This window comes from Alligator mississippiensis, chromosome 2, assembly GCF_030867095.1.
Source record: "Alligator mississippiensis isolate rAllMis1 chromosome 2, rAllMis1, whole genome shotgun sequence".
Taxonomy (NCBI): domain Eukaryota; kingdom Metazoa; phylum Chordata; order Crocodylia; family Alligatoridae; genus Alligator; species Alligator mississippiensis.
Genome location: NC_081825.1, coordinates 238,770,495 through 238,798,362, shown reverse-complemented (window position 1 = coordinate 238,798,362; position 27,868 = coordinate 238,770,495). Strand labels below are relative to the sequence as shown.

General features: G+C 44.8%; 1 protein-coding gene across 3 annotated transcripts in view; it reads left to right on the top strand.

Annotated features, from left to right (window-relative positions):
• Positions 1 to 27,868, top strand: part of LOC102573324 (cytosolic phospholipase A2 delta) — a 49,469-nt gene that overhangs the window by 14,374 nt on the left and 7,227 nt on the right. The window contains exons 5-19 of one of the 3 annotated variants that reach the window (XM_019496488.2): positions 1,612 to 1,652; positions 3,157 to 3,199; positions 4,003 to 4,066; positions 5,968 to 6,095; positions 6,227 to 6,340; positions 10,456 to 10,493; positions 11,476 to 11,611; positions 12,043 to 12,179; positions 13,278 to 13,500; positions 16,604 to 16,721; positions 17,925 to 18,062; positions 18,966 to 19,052; positions 20,365 to 20,559; positions 21,844 to 22,013; positions 26,940 to 27,126. In XM_019496488.2, coding sequence (XP_019352033.1) covers positions 1,612 to 1,652; positions 3,157 to 3,199; positions 4,003 to 4,066; positions 5,968 to 6,095; positions 6,227 to 6,340; positions 10,456 to 10,493; positions 11,476 to 11,611; positions 12,043 to 12,179; positions 13,278 to 13,500; positions 16,604 to 16,721; positions 17,925 to 18,062; positions 18,966 to 19,052; positions 20,365 to 20,559; positions 21,844 to 22,013; positions 26,940 to 27,126 — 1,819 coding nt within the window. Of the gene's footprint in view, positions 1 to 1,611; positions 1,653 to 3,156; positions 3,200 to 4,002; positions 4,067 to 4,094; positions 5,234 to 5,967; positions 6,096 to 6,226; positions 6,341 to 10,455; positions 10,494 to 11,475; positions 11,612 to 12,042; positions 12,180 to 13,277; positions 13,501 to 16,603; positions 16,722 to 17,924; positions 18,063 to 18,965; positions 19,053 to 20,364; positions 20,560 to 21,843; positions 22,014 to 26,939; positions 27,127 to 27,868 lie in introns of those variants that run through there. The other 2 variants (XM_019496491.2, XM_019496492.2) reach the window with 2 other exon arrangements.

Genomic DNA, 27,868 nt, shown 5'->3' with positions numbered 1-27,868 from the left:
TGAGACAGGTTACAATGAGGCTTGGCAGAATTTGATTTTTATTTTTTGTTAAGTTCAACAGCTAAAAACAATGTTTATTTTTAAGCATTTATTTAGATTTTTATTGATTTAAATTTTCAGGATTGTGTGCAATTAGGGGCATGGGGAGCAAACAATTTAGAAATGACAGTATACTCTTAAAAGCTTTATAAAAGCACATGTCAAAACATAAAAAGTAAATATCCATACATCAATAAAGCATACCTGCTCTAAATCATTCCGCTATGTGGTAGTATATTCATACCAGGCTAGAGCCTTTGCTGTCATGGAGTGGAGCACAGGGGCAGAAGCTGGGCTAGGGACTGCAGGCTGGGGTCGTTGGCAGCACTTGCTGCAGGGGGAGGTGAGTCAGGAGACTCCTGGCTGCCAAATGCCACTGAATGCCTTGAGCCCTGCACTGCGCTGGGAGGCAGCGATCTCCAAGCTCTAGGTGGGAAACAGCTCCCCACAGCCCCTTAGGGAGCAAGCCCTGCCTGGCAGTCACCAGCGGAGGAGCAGCCCAGGCCCTTGATAGCCATAGTCTCCTGCCGGTCTGGGCAGCACATGGGCAGTAGCTGGGCCCTGGGGACACGCCCCTGTGCCCTGCCCTGAGCATACAGGAGCTGGGTCAGGCTCGATGGGAGTTTGTCATCTGATGCCCATTTGGGACCTGGACAGAGCAAGCAGCCAGTGTCATTGGACTCTTGTCTGCCAACAGCCCTGCCCTTTGGCGACAGGACCCTGCAGCAGTGTCCCCCCTCCCTGCTCTGTTGCCAGCAGCCAGCATCCAACCAAACCCCTCCCAGCACAGCCCTCAGGTCCTGCAGCGGCTGCCTGAGCCAGTGCCAGAAGACCAGCGTGCAGACAGCATAGCCAGGGCTCCCACCACCCCACCTGCAGAGGTTGCTATGTGTATGTTTGTGCATGACGCCCCTTGTCCCAGATTTTCTTACCCCCTCATCTTGGATTTTTTTTTCTTACATCCCCTTTCTATGCATTTTGTTTATTACTGATGGAAATATTTTTCCATCGGTCTGTACGTGTGAGGTGAAATTGTCGTTTAGTGAGAAAAACCAGATTGTGCCAAGCCTAGTTGTAAGGTTCTGTGCAGTGCTTAAAGCACATCAGCTGCCTACCCACTAGCTGGACTTAATTTCTTTGTAAGAGAATCAAAAATAGCTCCCACTCAAATGGGACACACCTTATAATTAGAAACAGATCACCAAAGTTAATGTTTTCTGAGCTTTTATGAAGCTGTTTTGTGTTTGGTTATTGTTAGTGCTGATATTGTTTTTCATGTCTTAGCTTCTACAAGAGAATAATAACTGTTATCTGGAGAGCACCTTTTCCTTGAGGGTGGTTTAGCTGCAAGTACAACTTAGAGCCTACATTTTGTTAGTGAGTTTGGCGCTCTCACAAAAATTGTTTGTCCCACTTTATTAATTTTTTACTAACATGTCACACTGTAATCAAAGAATACAGTCATACCCATCCCATATGTTCCATCATACTGGCTACCAGGGATGCCTGAGAAAAGAGATTTTAATAAACCAGGGTTCTTCCTTGATCACTTATTGTCGTCTTCTTCTCTAGGGAAAGGAGGTTTTGGAAGTGGAATTCATGATGGGAGGCATGTAAGTTATCTGCTCTGAAATTAGAGCATTATAAGTGACTATAATATAATAGTCATTATAGAATAAGGCTGGGGATTTTCACTAGGGTGTGCCAAGGCTCCTGCTATGACTAAAACTCAGAGGTTCCTGGATAGTAGGTCTTGCTTCTGTGTTCAGGGTCAGATCAATTGCCATATCTGGGGCCAGGAAGGAATTTTCACCCATGGTCAGATTGGTATGAACTGTGGGGGGGTTTGCCTTCCTCTGTAGTGGAGGCATGTGGCTCTCTTCCTTGGATCTCTCAAGCCTATTCTAACAACCTTTGCAGCAACAGGATATTGGCCACTATTATCCTCCTGCCTTACCAGTGGCAAGTTAGGGTGCTATGCTTTGTGGCTGTGTTGCAGGGTTGCCTGGTTAGTTTTAGTAATTGATTAGATAAGGATGTGCTTGGGATGATTTGGATACAAATGATTCTGTCTCAGGCAGGAGTTGGAGTGGATGACTTTTGGAGGTCCCTTCCAGCCCTATTTTTTTATGATTCTATGCTCTGACGTGAAAGTGGTAAATAAACAGTAGCTCACACTGTCACCCTCGGGAGCCATGTCTGATTTCTCCATGCGGCAGCAAATATATATTGTCGGTGCCCTTCTTTCACCTCCTTAGTACATTCTTTTATTTTGCTTTGTTCATTATGTCTCTGAGCTTTTGTGTTTTGATTAGAACTGGTAGGGATATTTTCTTTGATTTTTCTTCTTCTTCTTTGAGAAACTGGAAAAACAGAAACTGTTTGAATAACATTTTTTTCAGAACAGTTTTTTAGGTCCAGAATGGAAGGAGGTGAGAGGATGGGCACAGAGACCTCATGGAATAACTAGTAGCCCAGCGGCAGGGCACTCATCGGTGATGCCGGGGGTAGAGGTGTAACAGCCAGAATCTGTACTCTGGGTGGCAAGTGGGCCAGCAGAAATGGCAGCTTGTTTTCTTGTGCCATGCCTAAGTGGGTGTCCAGCTGGTGCCATGATGACCCACCTCTCATTATGGTACTGGTGGAAGAACACACAGGCTCAATTCTCTGCTCTGCCTGATTTAGAGCAGGGACCAGGAACCTGGATCTCCTGGTCTCTGGTGAGGGCTCCAGCCACCAGGATATAGCTATTTTGGAGGTGTCTCTCTTGGATTTTTTCTATGATAAGTTATGAGGTGTCTCAGTAGTTCTACATCAGAACAAAAACAAATGGCAAAACCTGGACATTTTTACGAGAGGGTTTTTTTTTATTTTTGACCAGTTCTAATTCTGAAATCTCCATTTTGCTCCACTCCCTTAAAAACAAAAAACCCACCAACAAGGGCTTAATGTTGTAATCCTTGTTCTGTGGAAGCTTTGAATTTACTTCCCAGGCAGATAAAGCAACAACATGTTGCACAGGCTTAGAAGAGCTCGCTTTTCAACATGCCTAAAACTGAGACATTTAATACATGTACTTCATTGCTAAAAGCTTTTATTTGAATGCTTTTTTTCCAGCCCCAGTCCTCCTGAGAAACTCATTACTAACGGCATCCTGGTGGTAAGGTTTCTGAATCATGGTGGTGCCGTGCCATCTCTTGTGACTTTGCTGCAATTGTTACAGTATTTTGTAATTTCCTTTAGCCCTAGCTCCTGAAGTCTTGTGATTTTTATGTAAATCTGTTTTAAAAGAAATGTTTCTTGCCATTATGTTTGTAGAGAAAAGCTGGGAGGGAGGTGTAAAGGAGGAGGAAGGAAGTCCAAAACCTGAAACAAGTGAAAGGCAGCTGAAAAGACTTGATTTGGGGGGTCTGATTCATGAATTTGAACTTTTGAATTCAGCAGCATTGGTATCAGGAAAAATCATACAGACAGTTAAATTGAGTTAACTATTCTTGTCATCCAAGTTTTACAAAACACACCAACTAGAAGGCAGGCTTTTGCCCTCCCTACCCACAACTAGGTGTTGCAGTGTTGATCAAATTGCATTTTTATATTAAACATGCATAAATGTGTATTTTTATAGAGAAAAAGCTTGCCTAACTGTTTAAATAAGCCCATTTCACTTGAAAATAGACCCATTTTTGCTTTTAATCTTAATTTTTACTGGGAAAAGTCTCTTTTTAGCTCCATAAATTTGTATGCCATGTGAAAATCAGATGGGTATTCAAGTTTGCATTCTATGTTACCTTAATTGTGAACGGTTTTGCAAGAAGTTTCTTCATCTGGATGAGTGGGGGGTATTGAGGCACATTAGAATTCTACTACAAGTTGCATAAGAGCAAAGCATGACCAAACATCTACTCTCTGTGAATAAAATGCTTCTCAGTAGCTGGTTTTATCCTTATGGGTTGTCTCTCACAGGCCCGGGAAATGTTATGTTTGGAAGTTCAGATGACCAAAGGGGAAAATGAGGAGTGTTTAAAAAGTGAGTTTACCATGAAGTAAATCCTGCCTACTTGGCAGCCCACACTTGCTAAATAAGAAACAATACATTTTTTAATTACTTCCAAATATCCATAATAGCAAAAGAAAAACAATTGTTGAGAAAAGCTTGATCCTTGGTACAACTGTCTTCCAAGTGGATCTGAGTAAATAGTGAAGGGAAACCCTTTCAAACTTCCCCAAATATTTATTTACCAGCATTCACATTTTTAAACAAGTTTGCTTAGACCATTTTCACATCCTCTTTTATGCTAACTTTCCAGATGTGTTCTAGCAAATGACCTTATTGGTAAGAATATTGACAAATATTGGAAAATATTTCTGGAGAACAAATTTACATTTAGCAACTAGAAGTATTCAGAAATTTAATTCTAAAATTATTATTAATAATTTGAATTTCAATAGAGGCCACAAGTGAGAGAAAGCTCTATTGTACTAGATGATCCAGATGCATGGCTGGAAACCATACACAGCCAGGAGAGCTTAAAGCCTAAATGGATGAGATGGTTAAAGGCTAAAGGGTAAATGGAGGCAAAAAAGAAAAAGAGCAACTTTCCCATACAACAGATCAGTGGCAGAATAAGGTTTGGAACCCAGGTCTTCTGACACAAAATACCAAGTCTTTGAAGAATTCTAGTATAATTCAGAAGTTTGTAGAAGTCTAGTAGAAATCTAGTAGACTTCAGCTATGATCATTCAAACTCTGATCAGAGGTATATCACACGATTTAAAAAAGCAGTCTGAATTTCATAGATTGGATATCCCAAAGGAAAGGCTCATAGACAAGCTTCAGACCAAAAAATTCACTGAAATTATTCCTTGGTTACTTTCAAATCACTACTAATATTGTGAATTCTTTACACCAGGGGTTTTAAACCGGGGGTATGTGTACACCTGGGGTACTTCTGATGGCCTCAGGGGGTACTTGGCAGTGGCTGCTGCCAGTGCATGCTGCTGGCACTTCCACCGTCGTTGTGCTGCCAGTCGTGCCCCCCACGCCCAGTTGCCGATCGGTGGCTGGGGGACTCCTCCCCCACCTGCTCGTCTGGCCACCGGGGGACTCCTGCCATTTCGACCAGCTGCCGGGGGTACAATGACCCCAAAAGGTTGAAAACCCCTGCCTTACACCTATGTATTAATAAGCTAACAGGTACAGTTCATTAAAATGTTATTTACTATGAATTACTTGCACAGCCCTACTTTCAGTATCAATGATTAATTCTGTTCAAGTTTCTGAGCGACCAACAATTCTCCACATTTGGAAGTGCCTAAGTCTCTACTGCCAAAGTCAATACACCTTGAAATTTACTTTTCTTGAATAAGGGCATCATATGGGAGAAATGGGAAGAGGTTCTACTCAATAGGATGTCTGGTAGGGCTCACCTCTGCTCCTGCATAAGATTAAAAAACAGTTCATACCATATTTTGTGCACACTAGGAGGTAATGGTGGAAGAGTGGGGATAACTGAAAGTTGGAGGAAGCCAGCTGTATGATTCATTGTTATTAATAACAATAACCATGAAAAATAATAATGAATCTTAGAGCTGACTTCCTTATTACTTATTACTTCCTTAATAACTTAGTATCAGAGAAAGAGAAAGCACCTGGATTGAAAAAGTTTCCCCTCTTTAATCAAATTGCCTGTCTTGTAAAAAGTTCTGGAGACACAAATAGAACTTAGAAGGGATAAGGTTATTTGAGAAATGGGCCTCCCTTTTTATAATGGTTTGGCTCTGGCATGGATGAATGGATTATAGGGCTGCTTGCTCAGGATTTGTAAGGTGAGCAGGGGAGAGAATACACAGCTAGGTATTCACTAGGGGTGCACTGTCATGTTCTTATGTTGATAACCCTATGTACACTAACTGGCCTTATTTATCTAGGGGGTGAAAGTGTTATGCTTATGGTGAAGGAATCCTATGAAGAAATGCAAAGAATCACTGAGGACTCAGACATCCTGTGCTTGCACTGCCTAAAGGGTTGGGAGCCAACATTAAAAGCCACACTAGAGGTAACATCCTCTATCCATTATCAGCTTGTCAGCTTGTACAATGTTTGCACAGGTTAATCTATTTTTTTCAGTTTACTGTGTTTTTAAAATGTTTCTCACCACAGCCAAAATACTTGGGATTTTCTTTTCAGAGTGGTGCAGCTGAAAAAAAAATGCAAAGAGATGCTTCCAGTGGCTTCCTGGAAGTACCACTTAATTCACTCTCCATTGGACATAAAATGAAAGTAGGACTGCCTTTGGAAAAGGTAAGTGCAGGAGTGGGACTGGGGGGACAGGGTGCAGTGGTGCAGTCGCACGCCCCTTTTTTCCTGCTCCATCCAAAGTTTAAAACCAACTGCATGGCAGTGGCAGCAGCATTTCCATTCAGGCAGTAGTGAATGAGTCAATTGACTTCAAGGCTCACTACAATTTGATTCCTTTTAAACTCTTCCTTCAACAAGTGTTAATTACCCTCCCTCCTTTTTAAATGATTTTTAATAGTTTTACTAATCAAGCTATCTTTTCTTCTGCAATTCTGTAGTCTGCTAACGTAGCTCCTATTTCACTGGCCTGAACACTGTTTTTAATTCTACCTGGCAACATTAACTTGGGAGTGGAAATTTTAATTTAGGTGAACATTAACTCAGGTGTGGAAATAACTTTAACTGAAGCACTGGATGCGCTGTCAAGAAGCTCAAGAAGGCTTGATTTTATTTTATGAATCTGAAAGAGATGTATGTTTAATTCTAATGGCTACAGGACTAATGAAGCAATGTCTTTAGAGCCTAGTTTGTTGTGTTTTTTATATATCATATATGATATAGCAAATAAGACCAACCTGATTGCCTGTCAGACCAACCTGATTGCCTTCTATAATCAGATCACAAAAGCATTGGACGCAGGTGTCGTGGTGGATGTAGTCTTTCTGGACTTCAGCAAGGCTTTTGACACTATCTCCCATCCCATTCTCATCAAAAAACTATGTGACTGTGGCATTGATGCCTACACAGTCAGATGGATTGCAAATTAGCTGAAGGGTCGTACTCAGTGTGTAGTGGTGGACAGGTCTTTTTCGACTTGGAGGGAAGTGGGCAGTGGAGTCCCCCAGGGCTCGGTCCTTGGGCCCGCATTGTTCAATTTCTTTATTAGTGACTTGGATGACGGGGTAAAAAGCAGCCTGTTTAAAATTGCTGATGATACCAAGATTTGGGGTGAGGTGGGCATGCTAGTAGAGAAGGACAGATTACATCAGGACCTGGACAGGTTACAGGGGTGGGCTAACAAAAATAGGATGGGTTTCAATACTGACAAGTGCAGGTGCTGCACTTGGGCAGTGGGAACCAGCAGCACGCTTATAAGCTAGGAAACTCCCTTCTTGAGAGCACGGTGGCAGAAAGAGATCTTGGAGTCGTTACTGACTCCAAGATGAACGTGGGCGGACAATGCGAGGTCACGTTCAGTAGGGCTAACCATACCTTGTTGTGCATTCACAGATGCATCTCAAGCAGGGCCAGGGAGGTGATTCTCCCCCTCTATGTGACACTGGTCAGGCCACAGTTGGAGTATTGTGTCCAGTTCTGGGCACCGCACTTCAGGAGGGATGTGGACTACATTGAGAGGTTCCAGAGGAGGGCTACCTGCATGATCCGGGGACAGCAGAGCAGACCCTACAATGAGAGGCTACGAGACCTTAACTTGTTCAGCCTTCACAAGAGAAGGCTGAGGGGGAACCTGGTGTCCGTCTATAAACTCACTAGGGGGGACCAGCAGGGTTTGGGAGAGACCCTGTTCCCCCTAGCGCCCCCTAGGGTAACAAGGAATAATGGCCACAAGTTGTTGGAGAGTAGGTTTAGACTAAACATCCGAAGGCACTACTTCACAGTCAGGGCGGCTAGGATCTGGAACCAACTTCCAAGGGAAGTGGTGATGGCTCCTACCCTGGGGGTCTTTAAGAGGAGGCTTGATGTCTACCTGGCTAGGGTCATTTGAGCCCGGTTTTCTCTCCTGCTCAGGGCAGGGGGTTGGACTTGATGATCTACAAAGTCCCTTCCGACCCTACTTCTATGACTCTATGAATACACATTCCAATATTTTTTTTGCTTCAGTCTTAAACTGAATAATAAGCCCTAGGTCTCTAGCTTATTTGTAAAGCTTCTAGTTTCTTTTAAATTGAGAAAAATATGTTTTGTGTTATAGATGATGATGTACCTTTCCATTTGCACTTCTTTTTTCAAAATCGTAGATCCACCCATGAATAAGTGCTTTTCCTTCTTTTGTTGAATCAGATGCATAAGATAGTAGCTAGTTTTAATAATCAAGTTCTTATTTAATTTATTATGCCTTTTGAATAAATAAGATGCATGGTTTTTCAGTCTTTACATCAGGGACAGGCAAAATATGGCCCACCAGGCATTTTTATTTGGCCTGCGGTGCCCACCAGCTAATTGTACCCCTTTCAGCTCTTCCACCCATGAGGATGGGAGTGAGGCACTCATGTTTACACCCCCTGCAACATACCCTATACCGCCTCGTTCCCACCTCCATGGGCAAAGGGCCCGGCCCAGCCCAGCCAGCACACAGCTTCTGGGCAGGGGTTTGCTGCCATTGCCGGGGAACTTGTTCAGCTTCCTCAGCATCCCACTTGCTCCGGGCAGCAGATAGGGAAGTGGTGGGGGTGGTGGGGAGCTGCAGCTGGGTGGGAACATGGAGCCCTCATCCAGAGGGGTGGTGGCAGTGTGGAGCTTGGGTGGGCAGGGTGTGGCGGTGAGGGAGGATGGGGGTGTGGGGACCCCCTACACTCCCCACATTGTGCAGAGCCCCAGCAGGCAGTGGCAGCAAGCGGAGGTGCTCAGGGTGCTTGTGCCTGCCATAGGTGCTGCTGCCTGGTGGCACGCAGCTCTGGCCAGCACTGCGCATCACAGCGAGGGACACAGCCCAGCCGGGCTGCCTTATCATTGATGCTCCCTGCCACGCATGTGCAGCCACTGCACTTGCGTGCCACTGGAGGGAAGCTCCATGCATTGGAGCTGGCAGCCTTCCTTACTCCCTACCGTACAGATCCTGGGACTTGGTCAGGCATGACCACCCTGAGCGCTCCTGCCTGCTGCTGCTGTGCCATGTGGGGAGTGTGAAGGGGGTCTCCATACCCTTCCACCCTCCCTCAGCCCACAAATGCCACACAGCCACACCCTGCTCCCGCAATCCCACACATATATACGCAGCCACATGCCCCACCCCCCATCACACACCCACACCCCGGCATACACACACACAACCCCAACCACACCCTGCCACACAATATTCAAGACTTAGAATTTATTTTTGAGTTATTATGCAATCACTTCTATATACAGTACGCAAACACAAATCATGACAAAAATATTTTTTGTAATAAAATTAAAATATGTTATAGTAGAAGTTTGACTTTTAGTGTATGATTTGTTTTTTTTCTGGTTCCAAGCTGGCACCCCTCCCCCTCCAAAAAGGAGTATTTCTAGGGGGGTGGGGGGGGGGAGAGGGACAAAAGGAGTAACTTCTGGTGGCAAAGGTCAGGGGTTGGGGCAGGGCTTGACAGAGGGCAGGGCCACCGTCAAGGAGTAGGGCTACCCATGTGGCCCTCGAAAGCTCACCAAACCTCGTTAAGTGGCTCTCCACCTGAAATAATTGCCCACCTCTGCTTTATATGGTAGTATATAAAGAGTGTAATAATTTACAATTACATTTCATTTATCCTGTCACAGCTGATGTAGTTCTAAAGTATTTGCTTTTGCCTAACCAGAAGTGATTCGGGTTGATATAGCAGTCATTGGTTGAAATTCTTTAATCTGTTTAATTCAGGGGGTAGACTAGATGTTCATAATGGCCCCTTCATCCATATCATACATAGCCACATCCAGATGTGCAAGCACATGCTGTTTCTGGCACTGCAGACCTCTTTGCAGCACCACAAACCACATGTGCAGAATGTTAAAATGTGCCCCGCTTTGCAGATCTGTAGTGCAGGGCAACATTTTGCTACTAGGAAATCCTGGTAACAAAAAAAAGGCAAGAAAAAAAGCAGCATGGCGCATGCAACAGGAGCATACACTGGCAGACATGGATACACTGGCAGTGCAGGGGTGTGCACTGTGGCAAAAAATAGCAGCACAAATTTGTGTCACTACTGTTGTTGTTGCTGCAAGTGCATACCCCTGCATATGGAGATGTGTCCCATGAGTCTATCTTCTGTCTGCGGTGGCAGACAATTCAACCATCATGTTAGTTTTTTGTCTGGTTCTCTTGGAGGGTATGCTAATTGTTCAGAGATAACCATGAATTTTATTGCAGTATGCTCATATTCTTGCCATTTGAGTTATGTAACCCCCAAATCCTTTGTTTTCAGCCTGCACATTTGGAGTTACAGCTGAAGGCCAATGAGCGGTAAGCTGCTTTGTCCTATTCACAACTGAACTTAAAGGGAAGATCTGTGTGCTTAAGAATAAGAGTACATAAGAGAATGCTGAATACACGACCTCCGAGACACCACTGTTCTACTCCACTGACATTAATGGGAATTTTCTGTTGAATTCACTGGAAGCAGGAGGCTCCTTTCAAGTTTGGCATCCCCAAATCAGTGGCTCTTGAATATTTATGCCCAGTTCTCCATCCCAGGGAATTTAGAATCAAGTTTCAGACACACCACAGCAGTAAGGACAATACATAAAAATAAGTGGGGAAAGGGTTTGTAATAATGAGGTTGCATATTCACTCAATCATGACCACGTTCCCAAAGTTCTGTTATTATTATTTTTAATGTGTCTCATTCCTTGCTGGAAAGATGGAAGGAATGAGATTTTAGGAGGGGTTTGAATAAATATTGGACAGTGATGGCACTTGGGTGAACCAATTTCTTGTTCAGGGGGGAAGGGCTACTAAAACAATCAAATACAGAGGCATTTGGGGGTGGTGTCATGCATGGAGCAGAAGGAACACAAACAAAGATTGGAGATAATTTAGACTGGGGATGAATGGTGTTGAACAGTGATGTAACTGTCTATTAGCAAAAGCTTTAATCCCTGTAGTGTTGAATGGCATGTTAGGAGTTATCCAACAGCTATGAACATTCTTCAAGACTGGCCACATTTAGGAGCACATGCTGGTCTCATTGACATTAATTGGAGCTTGGATGTTGGGGCTCAAGATTTGCCTCTTATTGCGATCCAACATTTTATTTGATTGTGTACAGCAGTTGGTTGTAGCCATTGCAAAGGACATAGGGGCTGAGCTATTCTTCAGCAGGAAGCAGAGCAGAAGGGCTATGGAGAGGGTGCATGGTCTGTACCACCCTCAGGATGGAGGTCACCTTATGCACAGTATGTAATACCTCAGGGTGTAGCAGTGTCCATATCTCTCTATGTTCCAGCCTGGAAGGCCTAGATGTGCGCCTGGGGTTTGATCTGTGTGTGGAGGAGCAGGATTTCCTGAGGAAAAGGAAGAAAGTGGTTGCTGAAGCACTGAAAAAGTTTCTTTATCTGGAACAGGATCTGCAAGAACATGAGGTATATTGCATGGGGGCTTGTGAGGTAGAATTCCCTGGTTAGGAGTGTGCTGAAGTTAATAGGTAAGGTACCAGGAGATGAACATGCAGCATAGACTTGGCTTTTGTAGGCCAGTAAAACTTGTTGTATCTGCTAAAATGGCTTCTTCTCTTCAGCTCTTTATGTTAACTCTTAATGTATGGAATAGGAGGTAGAGAAGCACATTTGATACTATCTCAATATATTGTTTATTTTAGTACACAATTGGCTACAATTTGTGAGATGTTTAATCACGTACACTGGATGTTTTACATCCTCTGCTGAAAAACATACTGTACCAATGTAATACTTTAGAAATCTTCCATTGGGGCAAGTGAACATCTGATGGGCTAGGTTTCTCTCCATTAGGCAGGAACCTTAGTCATTAACAATAATGCTTATGTATTTAACAGGTTCCACTAATAACTATTATGGCAACAGGTGGAGGCTATAGGGCAATGTCATCACTATATGGCCATCTTCTAGGTTTCCAGAAGATGAATTTGCTGGACTGTATTACATATCTTACTGGAACTTCTGGTTCAACATGGTAAAGACGAAGCAGGGGGGAGGTGGTATTCTGAATCATTGTTCAGTAGTTCTCAACCTTGTTAGATTCAAGGCACCACTCAGAAAATGCCATTTCTTAGCCTTCACTTGTTTCTTAACTACAGAAAAATAATGGAGCAATTCTTCTGTTGTAAAGAACTCAGACCACACCGGGTCAAAATGTTTTTGACTCGATGGATTCCTATTTGAAATCTCTGGGTTTATCTTGTGAATCGTGTGTATGTGCTTGTACACAGAACAGAGCTAATACTGTAAAGCATTCCACAGTGCCCTTAGAAGGATCTCATGGCACTCCAGGATGCTGTGGCAGCCTGGTTGAGAATCACTGCATATTTTTAGTATTTCGAGGCCCAAGGTCAGAATCAAGCTGGTTCCACGTACGCCAATGCTTAGCTGTTGGAATGCTTAAAGCTGAGGCACTTTGCTCAGGAAGGTCATTCAGTTTGACTGGGTTTGGGTGCCTACAACCTCCATACTATAAATAATTGTACTTAGGTGGCTCAGAGTGATTCAGAGCTGGGAGCCTATGTAAACAATTGGCATGTCCAAAGGGAAGTTCAGAAAGCTCAAGCTCAGAAGTAGACAGTATCCCCCATAACCTTGTCATGTGATAAAGCTTGCCAAAAACTGGTGCCAATTTGTGAATGGTTGTGAAAGAGTAAACATTGCCCTCTGCCCGCTCTTGCTTGCTGGTGGGGAGAGAGAAGCTGGCAGTCATCTAATAGCACAGTTTCTTTCTCATTTTTTTCTTCCATGCATCTACTCTGGCAAAGAAAATCAGAGAGCTCTTCCCTGCTTAAGACATGCCCCTCAATTTCAGAGAGCTAGTTTCAGGGGGAGGGGGAAACGAGTGTGGTATGTGAGGAAATATGGACATTGTCATATTTCATTATCCCTTTTAAAATGGCTAACAATTTAATTATAAAGAAATATGAAAAATTGAGTAGGCAGTTAAAGTGCCTCTATTTTTGATGTAGGTTCTAGTTATTAATCAAAGAGCCCTAGATATTAATTACAGATGCTGGAGTTGCACAATCTTTAACAGACAATTGTTCACTTAACATGTCTGTTTTCCCAGGGCTATCAGTAACTTGTATGAAGATGCTAATTGGTCACACAAGGATCTGGTGGGTCCAATCAGCAAAGCTCAAAAGCATATTACCAAAAGCAAGGCAAGCGTTTCTTCCTGGGAGAATCTGAAGCATTACATCAAGGAGCTGAGACAGAGGGCCCAAGAAGGACACCTCATTTCTTTCACAGATATGTGGGCTCTTGTACTTGAACATATGTTGCATGGTGAGGTACGTGCTTTGCAAATCACTCTCCTTTGTTACCAGATTTCTGTGAGGAGCCATTTCCTTATCCATCTTCCTAGAAATCTTCTTGACATCTGGGGCTGAGGATGAAAATAAATCTTAGGTGTTGAAATGGCTCCATGGTTCCCAGGAGTTACTGTTGCAGTTTGCTGCTCAGCTGCATATGAGAAAGGAGATATAAATAAGCAGCCAGGTTGAGTTGGTTATTTTAGATAAGGAAGAGTCTAAAATAACTTTTCTTACTTGCTCCAAAATACCGCTTAAGTAGCCTCTATTGCAACGCCTGTGCTGCAAGATAGGCTTTGGACCGATTCTGTTTCCTGCCCCTATGTCCATGACATTTTGAATGTTCTGTCTAAGCCAGGGGAGTTTCCTGATCCTTCTGCAAGTCAAGCACTTTCTAAACCAGTGTGTAATGCCTGGGTTCAGCAGGGAAGCTGTAGGCAGCTTTCAGGAGCAGGTTAGACTTTATCATAAATAAACTAAGGGAGAGAGATAACTGGGAGACAGCTCTATTAAACAACAGTTTGCAGCCCCTGCTCAGCCAGTTCTCCACAACCCATATGGTTACTACAAGCCTCTTAAAGGACTAGGATCTTTACATCTCCTTTTTTCTTATGAAAAATAATAAAAGACTATATCTGTTTACATTCATAACATTCCAGCCACAACAGCTCTCAATTAATCTCTGGATAGGCTTTCTTGTTCTTATAGACATCAGTTTTTTCAGAGGTTCAGCCTCTGCTCCTGGAACTTCTTTATTCTACTCTTTATCCTTCCTGGTTTTTTTCCGTTTGGGTCTGTGCTTTCCTCCACAGTGTCTGCAGTCTTTCATGTGGCTGGAAGGTGCTTGCCCACCTGATATCAGTTGACAAGCTTCTGGTTGGAGTAATGGCTTTGCTTGACCAAGGCTGCATGCTTAATTCCCATTGCTCTTAACTTTGTTGGCTGGTTCTTGTTTTTCCTCCAAAGTGTGTGTTCTGTGCTGACTGAACCCAGTAGCCTGGCATATTCTACATTATGGGTCAGCAGCCAAGCAAAGAAACTGGATCTGGATTGTAGTGGAGTCCCCCAAAGCTGATGGAGCAGTTTGGGGCTCATGGGGGTTACATTCCAGTAGTCCTAGTCCCCTTGTCAGTCTCAAACCTCTGCTGTGGGAGCGGCTGCTGCTGCAGGAGGAGGTGTTGGGATAGCCAGCAACCAGGGTGTTAATGTAGACCTCTTACTGCAGCCACTCCCTTTCTTGATGCCAAATTTACCATTACTGATTGCTGATTTGGGGGCATGTGGTAAGTGAGAAAATATGGTAAATAAAGTTACTATCCCCCATCCCTGCAATGGTCAGAAAAATGGTTATTTTCTGTTCCTTGCTTTTTTCTGTAGCTCTACTTGCTTTCAAGAAGAATTCTATTTCTTGCCTAAATCTCTTCCAGCCTTTTGTTGCATTTCTGGAGAGGTTCAGATGCACTGGAACTCTAAGCTGGTCCATTCTTTTCCAAAACACCAACGGTTTCTTTCAAACCACTTTTGGCACCACATATTATAAATGGGTTCAGCAGAGGAACCATAATCAGCCTTCAAGAATGGGCTAGACCTTTGTTAATAAATCAACAAGAAGAGGGATAACTGTGAGACAACCCTATTAAGCTCCTTGGGGCCCTGTTCCTCAGCAACTGCTCACAGTCAGTTGTCTATAACCAACACCATTACAGTTGTACCAGCCTATTAAAAGGCTGGCATCTTTACAACAGGGTAAGAACATCACTGTCTCATCTAGTCAAAGGCCATGAACTGTGAAACCTAGGAAACCACCCCAGTGCCTTAATAACAAGGAAATAACATTTCTCACAAGAAAACCACTCTCTCGTCAACCTCTCAGTTCTAATCCTCAAAGGGAATTTACAAAATACCTTTCACAGACAAGCCTATAAACTTCACTTTGTCAACCTATTGGATACAAAAAATCATGGACTAAATATAGACATTGGATTTATGACACATAACCTACCTAACATCTGACTCCTCAGGTACCTCTAAACTATTTACCAGCGACATTAATTCCTCCCACCCCCCAACCTGTCTCTCACTCACTGACTTTTTAATTTACATCTTTACTGACTGGCTTTCTTGCATGCAGCCCAGCCTCTGGCTTTTTGACTATTCATTCCATCCAGGAAGAGCACAGACCAACTGCAGATGCTTCTGCAGCTCGATGAAGAGTATTTATACCCGAAAGCTTGCAAAGAAGAATTTTTCCAACTATTTGAGTTGGTCTAGTAAAAGATATCAGATTTACCCAAAGAACCTTGTCTATTTGAATAACAAGGATGAATAAGCACAGCCAGTACTTAGGGCAGCCAGCTGTCCTGTTTATTTTCAGCACTCTTCCAGGGGCATTGGTTATTACTACAGAGTTATGCCTGGAAATTGGCATTCAGAGAAGTCTCTCAGACAGAGGAATGAAACCTATTTTAAACCTACTTTTACTAGGGGCCAACTTTTTGGCAAGAATGCTACAGATTAGCCCCACACCCTCCCCAAGTGCCATTCCAATCCTCATCTGCTGCTCTGCTTTGTGCTAACTGCCCTGTGCTTATTTCCTGATCTACTGCTTTGTTTTCTGCTCCTTGCCCCATGCTCCCTACACAACTGCCGCTCTGCTTTCTGCCCTTTCTGCCTCTGTGCTGCCTGTCCCAACCCTAGTCTGCTTCATGCTACACACACAGGCTGCCTGTGCCACTTGTGGCTCATATGCCACAGATTGGTCACCCCTGCCATAGATCAGTTTGATTCATTTTATATACAAAAGGTGAGTGCTGCATTGGTTGGTATGAGCAGCTACTTCTGACATTAAAGAAGTTTCATTTTAAATTAGCTGCAGTCTTTGTCTAAGGATACCTCATTGGTCAGAACATGAAAAACCAAATATTCTAAAAATACCCATGTTATGTAACACTGCTGCTCTGCTATTAATTTTTTTTTAGTTTATGGTACTGCCATCAGACATACAAAGAGGCAATCTTATTTTGCTTCACTGTGATTTTTTTCTCACTGCCATGTTCTTACATTTGTTTTTTCTTTTGATTAGCTAAATAACAGCACACTTTCCAATCAGCGCCAGGCTGTGAATCAGGGGCAAAACCCCTTGCCTTTCTATTTGGCCCTCAATGTCAAAAAGGACATGCAGAGCAGTTTTGCATTTAAAGGTAACTGTTCAAATAGGGGTATTTTACCTTTCTATGTAAAGGAGACACATATTGAATATGTGAAGAAACACTTTTCTGCACCTACCCTTCCCATGTGAAATTATCTGCCTCTTCCTGGAGAAGGTCCAGAGAAGGGCCACTCGTATGGTTAAGGGCTTGCAGGCCAAGCCCTACAAGGAGAGACTAGAGAATCTGGACCTTTTCAGCCTCCGCAAGAGAAGGTTGAGAGGCGACCTTGTGGCTGCCTATAAGTTCATCACAGGGGCACAGAAGGGAATTGGTGAGTATTTATTCACCAAGGCGCCCCCGGGGGTTACAAGAAATAATGGCCACAAGCTAGCAGAGAGCAGATTTAGACTGGACATTAGGAAGAACTTCTTCACAGTTCGAGTGGCCAAGGTCTGGAACGGGCTCCCAAGGGAGGTGGTGCTCTCCCCTACCCTGGGGGTCTTCAAGAGGAGGTTAGATGAGCATCTAGCTGGGGTCATCTAGACCCAGCACTCTTTCCTGCCTATGCAGGAGGTCAGACACAATGATCTATTGAGGTCCCTTCCGACCCTAACATCTATGAACTTCCTATGAACTTCTGACTTGGGAGGAGAGATATTTTATTTTTCTTAATTTGTCATGGTCTTTTCCTGATTGTTCCAATGCCAGGTTCCATTCCTAACTCCTTCCAGTAATAAAACAAATTCATTACAAATCTTCCTACAGTCTTGCTTCATCTATGGTCCTGGGCTTCCCCAAAATATCTCCCAACAGGCCATAGTTCTGGACTACTACTAGACCTCAGCAGAGGAATAGCAAGGCAGTTCTGCACCTTGGGCAATGGTGATACAACATTGGGTGCCATCATGCTGAGGGAAGTGGCAGCTGTTTTTGCACCCTACCCTGCAAAGGCAATGCCTGGGCTGCTGCCCTAGTCGCCCCCTGTAAGTTATGCTACTGGACATCAGCCTCAGTGTACCTTCATTTCTTGGACTGAGGAAGAAATACAGAGCTGAGGCTGACAAATTCTGCATATGTTTTGAATAAATACAGTTAAGATATTCTGTGGCTTAATTAGCACAGTATAAAAAAGAGCTGGTTTATCAGGTGCATACATTGCAAAACATATTTATGAGTTCTTAGCCAGCTTACCATAGTCATAACTTGAGTAGTGACTGCACACATCTCAATTCCTGACATCTTGTTCTGTTATAGAATGGTGTGAATTTTCTCCTTTTGAGGTGGGATTTCTGAAATATGGAGCCTTCATTTGCTCAGAAGATTTTGGTAGTCATTTCTTCATGGGACACCTGATGAACAGGATTCCAGAATCAAGGATCTGCTACTTGGAAGGTAAAGTTATTACAATAGAGGAACCCTCAAACTTCTGAGGAACAGTTGGACACACAAAGACAGCATGGCCTATGCTACTGAGGTCCTGCATACCCCGTGGCAGGATCCCACAGAGAGATGATTAGCAAATATTTTTTCTTATGAAACTTTTCATATTTTTCAAATTTGTAGTAAAGTAATTTAAAATGGTAAATTCCAAGTTTTTAAAAAGCTTATAATGGCTCAAAACCAAAATTATCTCCGATTTTGGACCAAAAGCAAAGACTGAAGAAAACAGATTTTTAGATGCTTGCAAAAAGTTCTGTTTTGTCAAAAAGTCTTTTTTCCCCCAAACAATGTTTCAATGAAAAAAAAATGTTGGCCTGCTCCAGTGCTAGCAGAGTTCTGCGTGGCGTGGTAGCAATTCTGCACCAACTCCAGGAATCTTTAACTTACTCCAGGCCTTGGACCAACAAACATCACCCATCAGAATCAGAGACTTGTCACCAGCTTTCTGATCACCCACCAAACTCTTCCCCTCCTGGCTTGAGGAGAAATGTGGTACAACAGGAAATCTGGGCCTAGATTTTTTATCTCTCTTGTATTAGTCTCTCTCTCTCTTTTTTAATTCATTTCCATTTTTAACCTGTTGGACTTCAATGAGCTTTCCCTGCCCTTGACTCCCCCAATTTTTTTTTAGTGTTTCTCATAAGAGAAATACTAATCTGGTAACGTGAAATTTGAGCTGAATTTTGAGCCCCAGGTGTTTGAAAAATCAAGCAAATTTGGTTCCTGCTTCCCTTATGACCACCTGGATGACTATCTTATTCTAATGAACCAGGCTAAGAGGAAAGTCAAAGAAATGACTTGTAGATTTTGATCTAATTAGCAGATTCTCAGTCCCCAATGTGCCTGTATTTACAGCTGTGTGGAGTAACATCTTTTCTGTGAATCTGCTGGATGTCTGGAATGTTGTCACCAGCTTGTACCCAGAATGGAAGCAAGAGGACGGTAATAGGGATTTTATACTATTCATTTTATTTGTATTAATGGGAGAGAGTTGTGTTGAAAGAAAATTTAAGGTAAAACTCATTTGATTTCCCAAGATAAATGTCTCTCTAGAGTTTGTCTTTTTAGAGCTGGTGAAGGGAGGTGTTATGTTGGAGATGGTTTACATAGGTAGGTAAGATGCTTCCGTATTCATCCTGTTAAAAATACAGTGGCAGTTTTTACATCTAGAAGGATGAATCGAGGGGCTGGGGATTGATTCCTATTCGTGGACAAGGACTCTGCTCCTTGCTCACCACAGTTCTGTAAGTATTACTGGCTCTTTCGTGCTGGTGATAAAGGTTTAAACATCTTTCACTGGGAAGAAGTGACTTTTCTCAAATTTAAATGTACAAAATAAGAATAGAGTCTTTATATCTTTAGGCCGCTTGTTACTCGCATTGGCCCAGAATTCATCTGCCATGTGAAAGCTGTCTTTCTACCAAAAGTTCCCTCCACTCTTACTTCAAAGAGTAAATAACGACTCAGCACTGTGGGGAAGCAATGACACTAAGGCTGTCTACACTGCTAGTTAAGGTTTCTCTTAGGCCTACCCTCAGCCCATACCTGCTGATCATCATCACCGAAGACCTTTCAGTTTGAACCAGTTTGACAGCTGGTCCTTGGCCAGGCTTCTGCTGGGTAGATTTTACTGATCAGAGGAATCAAGATATTCATAATAGGCCATTGAAAACAGAATTTAGTTCACTATCTGTAAGGACTGGGACATGAGTAGTCTGTCATAATGGTTAGGTCACCAAGTGAAAGCAGGGCCTGGGGCTGAGTCAAGGGCAGGAGTCATGTACAGAAACCTGAGGGAAATCCAGAAGCAATGTCCACAACATAGTCCAGGGTCAGGATCCAGGGTTCAGATGCCAAGTACCAATCTGAGGGGCAATCCACAGAGCAAAGTCCAAAAACAGAGTTAAACTGGGGCCAGCAGCCAGAAAACAGAACCTCAGGGAAATGCAGAGCCGAAGTCTAGATATAAGCTGAAAACCAGGGTCAGAAACTAGGAGGCTTGCCACAGCTGGTGCTAAATGGCTAGGTGGTGCTCCCAGCAGGCAATCAGGGTGCTTGCTGTTCCTAAACTAGGGCACAGTTCATTAGGTGAGGCTTGCTGCAGGTGTGGCTACTGAGGTACTTAGTCCAGGCTGGCCTGCCTATTCAGAGTCCCGGCCTGCCTATTCAGAGTCCCGGCCTGGACTTAGCCAAGGCTAGTCTGCCTGATCAGAGTCCTTGACACTATCAAATTGCTTTTTCCCTTCTATTCTAGAGAAAAACAAAAGTCTGTCTACACAGCCTTTCTCGGCTCAGAAGACCTTTTGTTTCAGCCCACCTGATGAGGTCTCACACATTGTCAATGAGATTTTGACCAGTCGCCCAGCAGGTGAACGGACCCCTAACTTCTTGAAAGGTCTTCAGTTCCACAAAGACTATGACCAGCATGAGGAATTTTCTACATGGAATGGTAAATGACTTCATGGGGGAGATCTGATCAGATTTTATGGGCAAATGTGAAACCAATCTTAAACAGAAGGGCTGACAAGTTAGGATGGATGGCACTTGATGAAATGTGTGTGGTTACAAGGCCCACATAGTCTCTGTACCCCTCACCATACACATAAGCTTGTAGAAGTAAATAGACTAGTTTGGACTTGATGATGGATACTCTGGTAACAAAGGGTGCTGACACGTGGAAAAAAACGCACTTTACTGGAAGCAGCAGTGCATTACTTTGACCCAGCTTCACAGTGCCTGTATAGATCAAATGCTTCAGCAGGGCTTTTTAGCACTTTTATCTAAAGTGGATTCAATCACTTATTACATAAATGTACCAAAAAAGCCCCACTAAGGTGCCTGATTTTTACAGATGTTGGGGAAGTTGGATGCAACTAACACTCTGCCTCTTCAGGGTGTGTGCTGGGCTTGGCGCAGGAGCACGCTACATTTAAAGTAAAGCACTGCTTCCCCCCCGCAGCCCATCTACAAGCAGCCAAAGTAACTGTTCTGGAAAACTGCCATATCTTTCATCCCATTCATTCTTAAACAAGTATGATTTCAGGTGGCATAAACTTTCCAAAAGAGTTGTGGTTTCTCTTTGTTAGAGTCAAGAGCTGTTGACACATACATGATTTAAGTGGGGAGTAGCTCTCCAGAACAAAATACTTTTAATGCCAGGATTCCCTCATGTACCTTGCTGATCCCTTTTTTGTTTATCCCATAGACTGAGTCAGAGTCAGACTGCACAGCATATATTCCGTTTAATGGACTGCTCATGTGTACTATTAAATGAGTATCCAAGGAGTCTAAACTGAGCTCTGAATTACTAAAGAGACTAAGTTTTCCTTTGTCCCTAGAATAGGAACATTTTTACAAATTGAGTTGTGAGGTCATTGGTGGAGCTCTATGGGACGTACAAGGATAGGATATGAAATTTATCTTTAGGCAGAAATGCAGGTGTGTGCACCTTTTAAATTTCTTATAAGCTCAAGTTTGATCCTTCTATGGTATTTAAGCTGTGCATAGGCATTATGTTGACTCTTTCTGCAGATATATGCATCACATTTCAAAAGAACATGAAGGCTAAATTCTTTGTAAATTCAAGAAGAAAGAAGCTGTCTATAGTCAAGATAACGACATACCTTAAATATACTGAATCAGAGTTGCACCTGGGAGATCCTTTTGTTTTTATCTGTGTTTATAGAAATGTTCTATATATACTTACATATATCAAATATTTGCTAATGACCAGATGTTCAAGCAGATGTGCCTCCAAATCACCTCACACCTCTGGAAGAGGAATTATGTCTGGTTGATGCCGCCTATTTCATTAATACCAGTTGCCCACCATTGCTGAGGAAGGAAAGAAGAGTAGATGTTATCCTGTACTTCGGTTACAGCCTACTGAAGACATGTTTTGATGTGAGAATATTCAAATAATCTAGAGAAGCTCAAAAATGGCTGTACTTTTGATATGAGCCAGTAGCATTTAATGTGTAGAATTGAAATTTGCTTTCATTTTGCAAATAAGGTCCAGAAAATTGTTCCCAAAAGCAAAATGTTTGCAGATATTTGAAAATTATGTGTTTTTGTAATTTTATTCACGGTGGCATAGATTCACAGTGAGCATTTAAATTCACTCTGGAATGGGTCAGAGAACAGTATGGATTTATCTCTTTTTGTTTTTTTGAGAATTTTCCCTGACCAGCATTCCCAATTATCTCCAAGATTTTTTCTCCAAGTTTTTGACCAAATTTTTTTGGTTGAAGTTAGTACTGTTTGCATTCCAATATCATTCAGCTGAGCAGATGTGTCCAACCACAACTGATCCACTGAATTGGGTGAAACATTGTGTTTGACTGTTGTCTTACATCAGATAGGGGCCCAAACCTGTGGGAAAATGGGCGACATGGTCCCCGCTTTCAGAGACGCACCTTGGAAATTCCCCAGAGCGCTTCTCTAAGCACAGTATCTTGGCTTTCTTGCTTACAGAGATGCATCTTTATAAGTGAGGAAAGGTGGGGTTCCCTACTTACAAACTTTCCCCCAGAGTTTGCCTGGGACATGTCTCTGTAAGAGGGGAAAGCCTAGCCTAGTAGGTTCTTCTGGAGCTTGAGGGGCCAGGTCCTGCATGGGAGTTCCTCTGGTGTGCAGGATTAGGCCTTGTAAGTCATGGGAGTGCCTGCCTGGGGTGCCTGGAGAGCACGGGCAGCTCTGGGCTGCCTGCACTTTTGCTCCGTAAAAGCAAACCAAGCAGCATCTGTTTCCATCCTAAGTCAGTTAGTTTGCTTAATCCTGGAACAGATGAATATTATGAATTCTCTTCATTGGCTTGGTAGGAGGACTCAGGCCTTTCCACTCTATGGAGTCCCAGCCCAGGATCCTGAAATTAAGTTTTTCCAGCCAACTTCATTCTTGTCTGTCCCCCTATCATATAGTGGCTACCTCTAGTACATGTTGATTACCCTCAGTTAGGGTGTTGTTATAAATTACCTTAAATATGTGTTAAGGGATCTTAAAACAGGAATGTCCACATATTAGGGCAAGAAAACATGAACTGAGGATGCTCTGAATGGCTTGAAGATAATTCTTTTCCATCAAGGATTCCACGGGAAGTGGTGCTGGCTCCTACCCTGGGGGTCTTTAAGAGGAGGCTTGACGTCTACCTGGCTGGGGTCATGTGAGCCCAGTTTTCTCTCCTCTCCGGGGCAGGGGGTTGGACTTGATGATCTACAAGGTCCCTTCCAACCCTACTTCTATGAATCTATAAATCTATAATTATCTCTAACTGGTTTCAGGCAGCTTGTGTTACAGTCATATGTCTAAGAGTAGTTGGGAGTAGTCCTCAGGAATCCCAGAAGGCACTGCTCCCAGCTGCTTTTTCCTCCCCCACAGCTGGGGGGCAGCTGGTAGAGATAAGGTAAGAATCACCTCACCTCTGCTCCCTTTCTGGGCTCTCTCCATGTACTCCTGCCTCCCCACAACTTCTGGGAGCCCCTGCACCCCAAGGGGGAGCCCCAGGGGCAGGAGGGGCTGGAGAACCCTTGTCCTCCCTGCCTCTGGGGCTCCCCCCTTCTTTCCCCTGCCCCTGTGAATATTCAGGGCCCCCATTTCTGTCCCCCTCACTACACCACTACTTAGTTTTCAGAATTTATCTTAGACCCAGAGCTCCCTTCCTAGAGCTCCTCTTAGTGTCAGAGCTCTCTCTAAGCTTCAGGGTCATTCTTTGCCTTAGATGTGTCTTAGATTGCTCAGGTTTACTTAATTTCTTCTGCTGCATGCTGCACTTGCCTCTTGATTGGTTAGTCTGGAGACTGGCTGCCACAAGACTCTAGTTTCGCCAGGGCTTCTCTTAACTTTTTCCCTGCCGCATGGGATTTACAGACCCCATCACGCTCCCTTTGCTGCCTGGAGCACCTCAGTTTTATTTAATATGCTAATTATGTTGAAGGAGATGTTGCTGTAACAGACGGAAGGCAGGGTAGATTTGTACCTTATAGGCTACCTAAATCAGAGATGCATAAGCTTTCGTAAGCAGCAGCTTACTTTGTTGGATGGCGAGAAAGGACTGTAACTAAGAATCATGCAAGTTAAAAGTACAGACCTAAATAAATATAATTGAAAAGTGACCTTCTTGTATTCTGCCCTAACTGGGCATCCACAGCACCAGCACCTCAGGAGAAAACTATGCTTTGAAGGGTCTGATTTACCTTGTTTCAGATTGCTGTGTAGGGACAGTGGTCAAGTGCCAAATGATACAAGAACTGTGCCCCTATGAAATAGTATAATATGTAAGTTATGAGTCTCTTCAAAGGAAACAGGTGATACCATGATCCAAAGGAGTACCGATGCCTGCTGGCTTATTCCTTTGACAGATCTTTTGGGATCACAGTTGCCTGATCTGGTTACAGTGCGTGAATGAAGGAAACATTTAGATGTTTGGCTGGGTCTTCCACTATAAGATAGTAATGCATTTAATCTGATTGCAATAGATCTTTTGTGGCAACTTGCTTAGAAATTGGTTGCAAATAACCAGCAAGATTTACCCAGCATAAGCCTGACCTTCGTAGAAAGTGTCAGTTTAGAGCACAGCTACTGAGCTGGCAGGGAAAACTAACTAAACTTTCTCATGTAGAGGTGCTCCCCAAGGATGGGTAGAGAGACATGATTAGTGGGTCACTGTAAAGAAACTTGAACTGCTATTAACTGTGCTGTACAGACAGTGCTCAGACTTACAATGCAATTGGTTCCTGAAAACCATGTCTTAAGTCAAAACATTTTACAGGCAGTCCTCAACTTACGACTGTTTGAGTTACAACCTTTGTAAATTACAACACGGTTTTGAGGTTCTGACGGGGATTTGACTTTACGACACTGGACACAGATGCTTCCAGCTGGTATGTCTGTTGTGGTGGGGCATGGCAGGGGGGCAGATCAATGTCCCCCCAGCGAGGGAGGAATTGGGACTGGGACAGGGGCTGCCCTGTGGGCAGGGGGACACAGGGAGGGGGTGGGGTGGCTCCCTCTGCTGTGTGCTGCCAGTCTGGGAGGGCAAGGGGGGGCATGTGCCCCTAGAACTGTGTGGAATGGACTGGGCCAAGGCTGCTCCAGGCTGCGCTCCAGGCTGGCAGTGGAAGGTGCTGGGAGTGGGGGCTATGCCCTCTTGCCACTCACTGAGCTGGGGCAGGGCAGAGACACTGCGCTGCCTCCGGACAAGTGGTGCATATTGGCTGGAGCCATCTGGGCCTCCCCATGCCTCCTAGTCCTGCCCTGCCCTGCCCCACCCCGGCTGGGCACGTAGCGGCAGGGCATGGGGGGAGGGGTGTGTCCCCAGATCTGTGTGGGGTGGGCGGGGCTGGGGCTGGACCGGGCTGTGCTCTGGGCAGGCGGCGGGGGCTATGGGGAATTTTAGGGTGACTGCAGCCCCCGCATAATCCCCACTCTGCTACCCACCCCAATCTGGGGGCACACTCCCCCCATTCCCTGCTGCTGCCCCTCACCCAGCCAGGGCAGGGTGGGGTGAAGCAAAGTTTTGACTTAAGACATGGTTTTCAGGAACCAATTGCATCATAAGTTTGAGGGCTACCTGTAACTTGGAACCAGTTTTCCTAGAGGAACAATGTTATAAATGGGGCCTTGGTTCCTTTACCATGCTTGACACAGCTGCCTCCAGGTGGTAAGTCTGTTGTAGTGGGGGGGCATATCAATGCCCCCGCAGTGAGGGAGGGATTGGGGCTGGGGCTGGGGCTAGGACAGGGGCTGGGGCAGAGCTGCTGCATTGCCTACTGACGAGCGGTGCACAGTGGCCAGAGCCACCCTGGCCTCTCCACGCCTCCTGGACAAGCCGCGGCTTTGCCCCACCCCACCCTGGCTGGGTGAGCAGCAGCGGCAGCAGCAGCAGGGCATGGGGAGCGGGAGTATGCTCCTGGATTGGGCAGGCCGGGCGGCAGACTGGGGGTTATGGGGGGGGTGCTGCTGCCACCCTAAATTTCCCCATAGCCCCCACTGCCCATCCAGAGTGCAGCCTGGTGCAGCCCCGGCCCTGCCCGCCCCATGCACATCCGCAGGTACACGCCCTCCCCATGCCCTGCTGCTGCTTGCCCAGCTGGGGCAGGGTGGGGCCAGGAGGTGTGGGAGGCCGGGGCGGCTCTGGCTGCTGTGCTCTGCTTGTCCGGAGGCAGCGCAGTGGCTCTGCCTCACCCAGGCTGGGCAAGCGGCAGGAGGGCATGGCCCCTGCTCCCAGCGCATTCTGCCGCCAGCTCGGAACAGCCTGGAGCAGCCCCGGCCCCACCCACCCTGTGCATATCTGGGGCACATGCCCCTCATACCCTCCTGGACCTGCAGCGCGCAGCAGAGGGAGCTGCCCCCCCCCCTCCCCGCGCCCCCCCCTGCTCGCTGGACAGCGCCTGTCCCAGCCCCAATCCCTGCCTCGCTGCAGGGACGTTGATATGCCCCCCTCACCCCACCACAACAGACTTATCAGCTGGAGGCAGCTGTGTCCAGCGTCATAAAGTCAAAACCCCATCAGAACCTCGAAACAGTGTCATCATTTACAAAGGTCGTAAGTGCTGTTTGTCTTTAACTCGAATAGTCATAAGTCGAGAACTGCCTGTAGTGTGTTAGCTGCTGTATGGATACAATACTACAGTTGTCATGGCTTGCAGTCCTACTCTAATTTCATTTAAAAGAAAACAGTCTTGCTAATACATGTTCAAACATTTTTATTTGTAAAGTGCAAAAGAGGCAGAGAATCTGAGTAGCAAACTGGTTTTTTATATTCCAAGACAGACCAGAGGGCTTAGTTTTGATGTTCAGGTTCTAATTTTATTCCCCTCCTTGATGATGTAGTCCATAGAAGAGACAGGGCAGTACTGTGTGGAACAAGGACTACCCTTCCCGAAAATAATACTGACTGAAGAAGACAAGAAGAATCCAAAGGAGTGGTATGTGTTTGTGGATGATGAGAATCCAGAGGTTCCCATTGTGCTTTTCTTCCCGTTGGTGAACAACACTTTTAAAGAGTACAAGGCACCTGGTGAGTGACTGACTTTCCACAGGTACTTATCATTTTTCATTTCAGCCTGACATCCCATAATAGGGTTTGTAGATTCATAGATTCATAGATGTTAGGGTCGGAAGGGACCTCAATAGATCATCGAGTCCGACCCCCTGCATAAGCAGGAAAGAGTGCTGGGTCTAGATGACCCCAGCTAGATACTCATCTAACCTCCTCTTGAAGACCCCCAGGGTAGGGGAGAGCACCACCTCCCTTGGGAGCCCATTCCAGACCTTGGCCACTCGAACTGTGAAGAAGTTCTTCCTAATGTCCAATCTAAATCTGCTCTCTGCTAGCTTGTGGCCATTGTTTCTTGTAACCCCCGGGGGCGCCTTGGTGAATAAATACTCACCAATTCCCTTCTGTGCCCCCGTGATGAACTTAAAGGCAGCCACAAGGTCGCCTCTCAACCTTCTCTTGCGGAGGCTGAAAAGGTCCAGTTTCTTTAGTCTCTCCTTGTAGGGCTTGGTCTGCAGGCCCTTGACCATACGAGTTGCCCTTCTCTGGACCCTCTCCAGGTTATCCGCATCCTTCTTGAAGTGCGGCGCCCAGAATTGCACACAGTACTCCAACTGCGGTCTGACCAGCGCCCTATAGAGGAGAAGTATCACCTCCTTGGACCTATTCGTCATGCATCTGCTGATGCACGATAAAGTGCCATTGGCTTTTCTGATGGCTTCGTCACGCTGCCGGCTCGTGTTCATCTTGGAGTCCACTAGGA